The sequence below is a fragment of the Halichoeres trimaculatus genome, unplaced genomic scaffold (assembly GCF_033239565.1).
Source record: "Halichoeres trimaculatus isolate MK-OKI-2021-1 unplaced genomic scaffold, fHalTri1.1 fHalTri1_scaffold_4, whole genome shotgun sequence".
NCBI lineage: Eukaryota > Metazoa > Chordata > Actinopteri > Labriformes > Labridae > Halichoeres > Halichoeres trimaculatus.
In genome coordinates, this window is record NW_027437182.1 from 30,712,662 (window position 1) to 30,724,753 (window position 12,092).

Consider the following 12,092-nt stretch of genomic DNA (forward strand, 5'->3'; position numbering starts at 1 on the left):
ATTGTGCTTCCAGCTCATCTAAAACAAGAATTTTTATTTCAAAACAAAATATGGAAATTAAGGGTATCGTCGTATCGCTATTTTTTCACACCTCTAATGACAACAAAGCCTATCACAAAAATGAGCTCTTGCACTTTCAACTGGTTTTGCTGCAGAACCCACCATCCACTTTTCAGTGACAACCCAAATTTTGGAAATCTGTCATTAAACATCAGTTTTTAGCCAGCACTGAGTTTCATGTACACAAAAGTGAATTAACTTCTCTACTACTGAAAGTGAACTGTGCCACAGAAAACACATCCTTCAGAGTAAGCAGTTGAAGTGTGTACCTCAACTTCTTGCAGAGGTTTAATGTTTCTCTAATTCCCTGCTCAGTCCCAAGAGTAGAGGTCCAAGACCTCAGAATGTAAAACTTCAGAGAAAAAGAAAAACAAATCTTGTATTTTGACTAAGACATAGTCAAATCATCAGCAGGGACATTTGGATCATTTGGTTTTTTACAATGATGATGCAGGAGGAAGATTGTAGACTATTCAAAAGAGTGATTAACTGTTGCATCAAACACTCAAAGAAAGTCATCAAAAGCTCAGGAGAACAAAAGAGATCACACCAAGTGCACTCATTTTAAAATCAAAAGTAAAATGTGCTTCAGTTGTTTCTATTTGTGCATAAAACATCAAGAGTCCAGTCTTAAAGCGTCTGATGAATGCACAGTGCAGTACTCTTATCTAACAACTGCTGAACTTTCTGCACACACACACATAATACCAAGGCATCTGCGCGACTGCCTAAAGCGACACAATAGAGCTACTTTCATTCCAAACAGACTTCACAATAAGAGCGTATTTTTAGAACGTAAATAAAAATGACAAATGGTGATGAGTAGCAGCATAAAAAACAGAGAAGCAGGAGATTTATGCCACTTTTCTAAACATATGTCACCTCTTCAGCCCAATCAGCCTGAGCCACAGCATGTCTTTTGTTTACCATCTTCCTCCAGGCTATAATCAGGCAGACTCAGCCATCCTGGATGCCTGAGTGTCCTCAAAAATAGCCACATGTCTCTCTGAGGGACATGAAGGGAAGGATGTGGTGGTGATGTGGGTAAGGAATGTGTCTTTTCTGCTGACAGATGTGCTGAGCAGTGAGCTGACAGGGCACTGAGCACAGAACTGGTGTATCTTTTTTGGGGGGGCACTGTGCTCACATCACTGCTACAGTTCATTGTTGTTTGACATGAAACACATAACTGGTGTTTTAAGCATCTGTCAAACCATCCATCACTTTGATCTGGGCTGAAATAAACACAGGACAGAAACATAATCACACTGAAGTCATCTTATAACTTTGGAGATCTTGGTTTGTCAGAGCTGGATGGACTGCATTAGTTTCAGACATTAATGGGATATTTGGGATGTTTTAAATATTTGGCATTACATGATTATAGAAAACTGAATCCATTTAAGAAGATTGGCTTTGTTTGAAACTTAAAACCCACACTCTAGTTCAACTTGAAAAAAGCAGTTGAGATGTCTCTTTGCCAAACCACAGGTATGATTTAGGTCCAAGTATTCAACAATTTCAAGCACTTTCTGATCCTATGTATGGAAGCCCCAAATGCCATGATTGAAAATCTTTTTTTTTCTTTTACTTTTTCCTCCAGATTACAAATAAATTTCTGCTGTACGTTTTTTTTTCTTGACTAAACAAAACTTTTTTCCCCAATATAATGAGATAATTTTCTAGGTATGTAAAAAATCAAATCAGTTGATTATTCTTTTCTTTAGCCAGAAAACATCGTGCCAAGCTGCCTTTCTGATACTCACATGACTGAGGCAAGTAAATCTTTTTTCTGTTTCATTGTGCTTTTCAAGCACACAGCATGCTTGGCAAACCACATTATGGCTAATGATAGCAATCAACCCTCTGATTAGATTCTTAAAACGCAAGAAAATGATCTTGTTATCTTGAGAAAATAGGCTGTGTCTCCTCAAGACAATGAGATAAACAGGTTGGGATCTTGAGTTAATACTATTAGGGTATTAGGGCCTCTGTACATACACACTTTACTGACACTTTTCGACCATGTTCAGGATCAGTTAAAAGTTGAGTAACACAAAGCTTCGTCAGAAATTTCCACCAAACAAAAACCTGATCACAGACTTCAATTAAAAGTTTTTGGTGCAACAAGGTACAAAGACATGGATCTGGGTTTTCGTTATCCGGTAATTACCGGACTTTGACCGGTAAAATCTGCCGGAGTCCGACATATTTCAACTTCACCGGTCAATATGTCCGGTGAAAAATATTCCCTCTTATCTTTTATGGATACGCCTGGTCTGTGTGAAACAAAACTTTTTTTTTTTTTTTTTTTTTCAGGCTGTACTAAACTTGTAGCACGGGTTTCATTTACTCAGACAAAGCGTGCAGAACAACAACAATACAGCGGGAGACACATGTCGAAACAGGCGAAACTTAAAGACTTTTTTACTAAACAAAATAGCTCAGAGGAGAAAGATGGTGGTGAGGCTGAAATCCCAAATGACGTCTTGCCTCCTGCCGAGAAGAAAAGGAAAAGTCGGTCGTTTCGGACCGAATGGAAGCTTCTGCTGTGCAATATTAATTTTAATGAACCAATTGAGTCAGTTAATGGCACTCATTTTATTTGATACAGCCTGTGCTTTAAAGTAAAGTTTTATAAATTGACATGCTTTGACATTATTCTTATATGTACGTCGTATCATTTTAAGTCTGCCCCTTAACGTAAACGTAAGGATCCATGTAAACTTAATGGCATGACCTTAAAAGCACCAAATTAGTTGCCTTAACGAATTTTGTTAGTTAATGATGTGAAGACTTGTAAAATATAACTTCCATGAGGCTATTCACTCATGCAGTGACAGATCACCCTATAGAGCCCAAATGTCATAGTCACTGTCGAGGTGCGGATCTTAACTGTCATTATTCAGGTGCTGTCCGCGGGACTCCGCTGTTTGACTCCTCATTACCCACTGACACACAGTGCAGGGTTTTATAATCAGTTTTTGGAATCAGTCCACTCAGGTTGTTATACAACTTTACTTTGAAGATAGAACAAATGTTTCTAGGACCAAATTATTCATGTTTTTAAATTGCTTTGTCACGTATAGCGACAAAGATTACATCAATTGAAAATACACCCCCACTTAATAACAGGAATAGAGTTTTTTTACAGGCTTGCTTTGCAGGTGAGTAGACTTTATATATATGTCTTGATCTTTGGGCATATCTTTGAATAAATTCCCCTACCACTCTATTGAAATTTAGTTCGCAAGAAATTTGACAGGCGAGGGCGGGGCCCTTTGAAAAGTATACTTTGCAGCATTTAAGCTCAATAAATTCAGATAATATTTGACCGGGAAATCAAACGCTTGTCCGGTAAATTGAAAACCTGCCGGTCACGTTGTCAGGTGCCTTTTTTTTACAGCAGAATCCCTGACATGGATGGTCCATTCTTTCTTCTCTTCTTCTAAATAATCAGACGCTTCTCCATATTACTGTCCCCAAAAATTCAGAGATAAAAATTAAACCTAGACGTATTCCTATTTCTGATTAGACTTAACCTTGCTCTGTATGATACTCTGTGAACCATCTTCACTCCAGAGGTTGAGTAATCTTTCAACGGTGAAACTGAGCCTTACAGGTTTTTGCACAAAAGATTGGATAATTGTTAAAACCTGTTTACCTGCGGGTGATGTATCACAGCGAGTAAGAACAGAGACACTTTTTGCAGTGTGCCTGTTTCTGGTTCTCTCAGAGCAAACAGTATTTTCTCCCAAATTAAATGTGACCCTGGCAGAGGAAACGTGTACAAGGTGCTGCATGCCCAGCTGTGTTGTGTAAAACAGGATTATATAAGTTTATTGAGACTAAGGACTTTAAGGCTGTGAAGACCTCAAGCTTTACCTGAGATATGGCAGGAATGTTAGGAACTTTAATTAGATCCAGGATTTCTCCAGGATTTTTTTAAGCAATACTCTAAACCTCTCATCAAACTGAGAGACCTTTTTGTTTCTGCCAGTTTAACTGTCGGTGAGGGAGCTCATAAGAGACATTAACAAAAACAAAAAAACGAGATCATCTTTCATATTATTCAATGGCTTGGGCTGTCTCATTAAGTGAAAAGAACAGGTTGTAATGTACTGCACAAGTGTCCACAGAGCTGAGACTGTTTTGACTTGTCGTTTTCAGTAGATGTGAAACGTACAAGTTTTAACAGAACAGAAACGAGATGTTTAGCTAGGCTGACTTCAGCATTTCTAATATGGCCCTTGTCAACTTCAAAACTTTACACCAGAAACAAATGGGTGACATCACAGAGACTATGTCCAAACCATGGCTTTCGTTGCCAGCCTCAAGAGAGCACTCAGGGAACTGCAGTTTTGCTCTTCCACATAAGAAGCTTAGTTTTTCAAGTTAAGAGACTCCTATTTGATGAAACATGCACTTTGTAGCTGTATAAAGGGGTTGAAAAGGGTAAAGGGTTGCTGAAGACAACTTTTTACAGGAAACAAAGCAATGAGGTGATGTATTTATTTGTAGTTACGTTGTGCTATTGTTTTAAACATGACAATCAAACTTTGTAAACTAAGTGTGTAGCAAAGTTTAGAATCCAGGGCCTATATACACATCCAGTCATTAAACAAACGGGACCATGAGTCCAGGGCCATATCCACACATTTTATACGTCTAAGCCTGTCATCCACATGAGACCACAGTTTTACGTTACTTTCTTTTTACTTGTGGTAATTAGATTAGTGTTTTCGCGATGAATTCCAACCAGCATTTAGATAACCAATTTTAGCACTGATAATGTCCTAACAATGCCTTTATGTTTATGCAAAAGCAATTTTGATCTGAAACGATGGATGTGAGACCAAGAAAAAAACTTGGTAGTTTGACTGTAGAAGATGCATCAACAAAATGATAAAAAAGAAAGAAAAATATGTACAGAGTATGATTTTACGATCTTTTAACCCCTCTTGCTTTTGTTGAGGGAGAAAAAATCTGACAATGGCATGAAACCAGCACCACATGAAGTGTTAATCAGTTACAGATGCTTTTGTAAATCCAACACGCATCAAAAACTTAATATAAACTTTTTTTCTTGGGAGCCAGTGCATAACTGCGATACATTCCTTTTTTCTCTCACCAGAAAAACTATTGAATTAGTTTTGAAACAACTTGTGAAGTACAGTCCTGAATTAACCATTCAATGTGCCCATATTTAAGCCTCTGTATTACTGTAGTCCTGCGTGTTCAGACAGGACAGATATGTGTTGTTTAAAGAAGCATTAACGTTAAACAGAATAGAGTTCACATACAGGTGAGAGAACAGCCTACAATAAGATCAACTGAAGCATCTCATAAATTACACATTTAAATAAGAAAGTTCATTAGGTAAAACATAACGCTCTACCAATACTATGTCCACTGAGTGTTCTCATTCACGCATCACTAGAAAAAAAGAGGAAAAGAGGCCTCACACTTCCTCTCCAGATGTTTAAGATACCCTGTAGACCTATCACAAAGAACAAAGTGAGATTATCATTTTGTTAGGAGATCAGCTCTTCCAGCTTTATCCAGTTAACAGGAGTAATTCAACATCACACCTTTGTAAATCAGCGGCTATAATCTGAGAACTGCTCCAAAAGAGCATAAATCACTAATCCTGACTTCACTTCTCCCATCACGCCATTCCAACAGGCTTCAGGCTGTCACAGATAATTCACTACATTTAGAAAATCAAACAAAGCTCCTGCATTCCTCTTCTGCTCCTGGTACCACAGAGTCTACAGTGAAATTTTACCCTGCACAAAAATATGAGAGTGCAGGGAAAGGTCCAGGTGGGATCTAATAACACACACTGAAGGAAAAGCAAACGGAGCTCAGACACATTTCAAGACAAACATGTGTTTAGTCTATTCCATGACAAATTTACTTCATTAGATTACTGAAATATGTCTTTAAAGTGCCAGCCAGGAACACTCTGCCAAAACTATTAAAGAATAACTGAGTTTGTTGGAAAGTTAAAGTCGAAGCCTGGTTAAAAGTTTTAAAGGATGAAAACCTCACCCTCTGATGAGAACAGGTCCACTTTTGTTGGTCCTTGGAGTAAGTGTGGGATGTTCAGGAACAGCACATTAACAGTAAAACCAAGAACTGCAGTCCAACTGGGTAATGGTTCAACTTGCACTTGTCAGTAATACAACCACAGCTTTTAATCTGTGAGCTTAAAGACTTAAAATGGTCAAAATTCTTCTTGTTTGAATTGCTTTCTTGTAAAACCTACGATAGCATGGGCGACAGTGGTCTTAACCGTGTCGCTCTGAGCTCATGTGCTGACAAATATTCTGAGTTTCGTCTACTTGAGTTGGACTTTGGACCAAGTTTTGGTCAAAATTGAGCAGACACAGCTCCCAACAAACAGGTGCTGGTATGTAACCAAGTCAAATTAACTTGCAAGGCCTCTTGTAGTAAATCATTACACAGTCAATAGAGAAGTGAGGCTACAGAGTGATGTCAGGGCTGATTGGAAGCATCGTGTTTGGCTACCCTCCCCCTTTTAGACATTGTATGCAGATTTTGACTTTTGTGTAGTCAAACATGACCTAGAAGAATAACGGTTCATAATTCATCTTCATTTGAATAATTTCTTCTTTACTTTGAGGATTTTAAAACACAGTCAGGGAATCAACGCCACATGAACTCGAGTCTAAATCTAGGTCCATGATGCTTTACTCAGAGAAGGGGATACTAATGTCATCAAGAAAAAGTTCAGGAAGATAACGTTGAGTTAAAAAGACTGAATGAAGGAAGTGAAAACATATTTAACTTCTTGGTTTAAATAGTAAAGCGGACATCTTTTAAATCTACAGGGGAGTCTTTACTGGCTAGAGGGGTATAAGAAGTGACCCAACTTCTTAGGTATCTCGGTAAACCTCATCATCCCAAGTCTCAAGTTCCATTTTCAAATTCTGGTCCAATTCTGGGAGAAAAAAGGAGACAAAGCAGAGTATACTTTTGTTTGTGGCAACCAGTAATTGTCAATTGTGACCTTTAAACCAAGACACAGAGACAAACTGCTTTTCAACCCTCTGATTTAAATGTAGTCACTTCTGACCCAAAGGACAGAAAAAACAGAATGGGGACAGCCAAAATGCCAAATGAAGGCCCTGGAACCACAGTCCTACAACCAATGGGTGATCTCACTTTGGCTTTGTCAACGTTATATATGCAGCCTGGCTTACCGCCATCATATCACTACATATTAGCATGTATAAATAAGTATGTTGCACTAAGGTAAGGAAACTTTGACTTGCTGGTGGCCTGAGTGGAAAAGTCGGCAATCACAAATGCTAGGTGGAAACATCTTCTGGGAAACGTGAAATTCAGTAGGAACTTTCAAAGGGAAATACTGTCAATAAAAGTGAGCAAAATGACAGAGCGACTTAAGAACTGCCTTTTCAAACGGGCATGGCTTAGAACAAAATAGTGAAGGCTATCACTGTTTTATCCCATTGTCTGTCTTCCTCTATTTAAATCAGCACCAAAAGTGAGGGAGTAAGCGGAGTGAGACGTTCTTGGCCAAAAGTCTGATTCTCTTTGCAGCATGTATACGCAGACAAGACTGGACCCTCTGCAGCGACTTGGAGCTGTGACCTTAAGACTGGTACACATTCCAGGATTCTTCAAACCTTCACACATTTAGAGACCACACACTCCAAGAATACAAAAAGCAGAACGCTCAAGATTTCTCTCTTCTGATCTTGAAATGTGTGGTGTGCACTCTAGAGCTCACTAGTAGGGCTGTATGCATCACAGTGCGAGTTGGAGGTGAGTAAAATCATCAAAAGTATCACAGGCAGAGTTCTTCCTCTTCGGTCAGTCAGCTGAGCCAGCTATTGTCTTCATTGACTCTGCTCCGGTACACGTCATTACCCACTGTGCACACTCTGCACACTACACAATCTCTAGTCACAAACATTAAACATATACATTATCTACGATCTCTCCATCGGAGGCCTTCCAAGCAGTTCTGACCAGAATCACACTTAACACACCCCACACCACAGGGAAATCACGCATGATGTTATTTGCATACACCAGACAATAGTATAGTATGGCCAGCACGACAAAGGATACTGTTAACATATAAACAAGTCTTTCCTGCACTTTTTAAGTGATAAAGAAAAAGGAACACTGAAATTTTACTGACTTTCAGTTGTCAATAAGAGTAACAAAACAATACAGAATAAAGTGAAAAAGGGGTTTGGCTCTGCCAGCCACAATCATTCTACTGTACGGATACCTGTGGTTCACAGCTGTTTTTTGCCAGAAAACTAGCACGTTGGCTTTTGCTGTTTTTAAGGAAGAAAGAGTACTAGTTTCTATACTCCCTTCAGGTCTGGGTACATTTATTTTTAAAATTGCAGTCTATCAAATTGCAAAGTTGGTTTCAATTGGATTAATTGCTCAGCCCTGACGTACAGCAGGGGAATGTCTAGTGTGGGAACAGTCAGCAGTCCTGTGTTTTCATTGGAAGACATCAAATAATCACATTAAACTTTAACTGGTCTGGACAAAGATTGAAAAGTAATGGTTAGCACGAACGCTTTCAAAGAAAATAATATTTAACTTTACTCGACATCAGTTTCGTGCAATCACAACTTACTCTCTTTGAAACTGACTTGCTGTTAAGAGTGTTGAGCAGCCTATGGCCATGTCCACACGTATCCGCGTATCTGGGAAACTGCATATATTTTCATAAGTCTGTCATCCACACAAAACCGCAGTTCTATGTTACTAGAAAAATGTTTTCTAAAAACTCCGGCCAAAGTGAAGATTTTGGAAAACTCCGGTTTTATGGTTGCGTGTAGATGCCGGGAAACACAGTTTTTGGTTCTCTAACATCACAGCTTAATGACGAGGGCTCATCCTGATTGGTTGGCACGGGTTTAACATGTAAAAAAAAAGGCTGCCAAATATGGGTTTTGCATGCTTTAGCCGCACTCATCGGCTGGTTTTCCTGGCCCATGTAAGTGAAAGTAGTTCTAAAAATGAATGAGGAGGAGATATGTTCTTTTAAAAAAATGCCTGACTACGTGTGTACAAGGCCTAAGGTTAGAACAAAGGTTTAAGGTGGTATTGTCGCATGTGTCGTTTTGTTTCCATTTATTAGCTGAACCTACAGATTATAGAGGGTCACTACAGCCTCCCTGTGAGAGAGAGTGCAAAGAGTCCAGTGGAGCTTTAGCAGACACTGGAAGCACATTATGTCCCTTGGGACAGTTTCTCATTTCACTGGGGACAGGGTTTTCCTACAACAGGCTTTTCTTGAATTTTCTGCTACAGTCAGGAGGGCCAGGAAATTAATTTTAGTGCAGCAAACCTTTAGGTTCAAACAGACAGATATAGGCTTCTTAGTTCTGCATGTATTTTTTACGTTTAACTACAAAGAAACTTGGCAGTGTTTGCATAGAATCATTGAGAGGATCCACAAAGGAGAAACATTTCACACTTGTTCGTACTGAGTGAGTGGAAGTGTTTTTATTAGTTAACATAAAGGTTAAGAATCCTTCCTCTCCTTTCAGCAAATTTACCTGTCATCTCAACTTTTTGTGATCTAACAAAGTTTAGATTATTTACCTTTGTTATGAGCAGAGGTTCTCGATGTTCCAGTCCCCCTCTGAGTGTAAAACCCCAAGGTGCTCCTCCTGAGAGAAAAACTTCCACCAGGATGAAGCCCTCGCCATCTCTGCTCCTCAGGTCCAGATCCTCTGACTTCTGCCTCACATGCCAAAGTCTCTCTGCTTCTGTGTAGTGTTGATCATTTTTATAACTCTCAGTATCCATAGTGCTGTTGAGAAAGGTAAGGAAAGAAAGGTAGAAAGATCAAGAAATCATATCCTTAACTGAAGTGAAGTAGCCTAATTTATGGGCCATAGAAAATCATAAACAGATGCCCACAACTCTGTCAATAGCACAGTGTGTGTTGTGCTGATAACATCCTAGTCAATGAAACTCCCACTGAAAATAGTCTTGACAGCTTTAAAGACCAAGAAGCTTCAGCATGAGTATCCCATCCCAACTTTAACCACATCACTCTGCTAGACTTCTTTTTGAAGAAGGAATTGGAGAAAAAAAACATTTAGGCTTATGAAGAGTTGGCATTTAGTTTGGCCATACTCCCAGAACTGTCTTGAGGATATGTAGCTGACCGTCACAAAATCTAATCTTGTTACACTCTTTAAACAGGTTTTGTTAAAGAAAACATTCTACTTGAAACCTTTACATGGTCCTGTTAATGCACAGTTCAAATAGTAAATGAAATTTTTTTATTCCATAAATCACATAAACCAGCTCATCACAAATCATTATTGAGATGACTCTTAATAAGAGTCAGTGCCTGTCTTAAAGATCAAAACCGGGTTTACAACTCAATATGTGTAAGTTAACTTAACTGCCCAAGCTTTTATTTGTCAGCCTTTTTAATTTTCAAGTTTTTTTGTACTACCTTCATTAAGCAAACACTATGCAGTGTTTACCTTAACCAAGCTGTCTTTGTTTTCACTGAACAATTATGCAATTAATGACTCTGATATTCACATTTAAATCATACCAACCTAGTAAGAATCGTTATCATAATACCATAAACTCACAGTTTTGGTGATAGAAATAAACAAAAATGGAGCTCTCTAAAAATATTTTCTCTCCAAATTTGTTAATTACATTTTTATTATGTTTTGGAGCATCTAAAACTGTGTTTTATGTGTTACAAGTGTTGCCATTGTCTTTCAACACATCAATCACATCCAATGGTGGTTCAGTTATTAAGAAAAAACATTAAAAAAACCCTCAGTTATCAGAGAATGAAAACAGTAAGTTATACATTTAACTCTTACTCAAACATGGTAGTAAAATTACAACTGATTCTTTATTTTGCACTGTACCATGGCACTAAAGTTTAAATGGACAAATAAATTGTTAAACAAAATTTTTAGTACACAAACAAAAAAATCGGAAAAAATCTTCAACATTTTTTTTTTAAATAAACAAACATAAAAGCAAATCAGACAGCCAATAAAAATGTATGTATTTAATAATAATAAATAATAAATAATAATAAAAACAAAATAATGAATATTCCACAAAATACTAGATTTCACAAAACAAATGATATTTTTTTCTATTCCATGGATAAAAATAGTTAAAATTATCTATTTTTCATTTTTGCATTCAGTGAAAAACATTTGGTGAAAGGGACGTTTGGTTCCATGAAATGTTTTTGTTAAGTCTTGCATTTTTTGTTGATGTTGCTGTTTTCTTTTTTTATGTTTTTGGTTTGTTTTCTTTTTTAGTTAAATGGTTATGGTGTTTAGTAATATGTTTAAGTCTTTCCACAAATCTTTTGGCATTTCCAAAGATATTTACTACAGTGGTCATAAATGTTTTTGAAATTATATACATTTTGTTTTGCCAGTCAGCAAAATGTTTTTGTGTTCATGAAATGTTTGCTTAGTTGACCTTTAGGGCCACCGTACCATTAGGATACATATAACAAGTAAACAGACTAATCTAGAGTTCTTATTCTAAAAGTGGTATCTTACCTTTGAACATGTGTAAAAACTTAATAGGTGTATTGCCAATACATGAACAGCCCAGTTTATGGACAACGATATCATTTATGATACCTTCCCAGTTGTTTTGAAATGTTTTTTGTAATGATGACTTGATTGTTCTGGTCTGAAAATTTTGCATTTTTGCTCTTTAACAACTTATAAACATATGCGATGACTGTTTAGATGAAGAATTTAATATCTTCTCTCATACCGACCGAAACACCTGCTGTCATACTCCAGACATGCTGACTTAAACTTAATGCTCCTATGAGTAAGAGAATTAAACACAACAAACAATGTCGAGAAGCACAATGGAAACCGCCATCCGCCTGTAACAACACATTTTAAGTCTTTTGGAGAGGTCATCGGTCCTCCGTGTAAAACAATCACTTTAATCACAATATAATCGACCCGACTTCTTATGGAAGAATA

At 37.6% G+C, this 12,092-nt stretch overlaps 1 protein-coding gene across 3 annotated transcripts in view; it reads right to left on the bottom strand.

Moving 5' to 3' along the window:
* The window catches only part of shroom2a (shroom family member 2a), a 53,496-nt gene that overhangs the window by 40,827 nt on the left and 577 nt on the right, over nucleotides 1-12,092 (bottom strand). For all 3 annotated transcript variants that reach the window (XM_074668120.1, XM_074668118.1, XM_074668121.1), the window contains exon 2: nucleotides 9,688-9,898. In XM_074668120.1, the coding sequence (XP_074524221.1) occupies nucleotides 9,688-9,894 (207 nt within the window). In that variant the 5' untranslated portion in view covers nucleotides 9,895-9,898. The remainder of the gene's footprint in view (nucleotides 1-9,687; nucleotides 9,899-12,092) is intronic.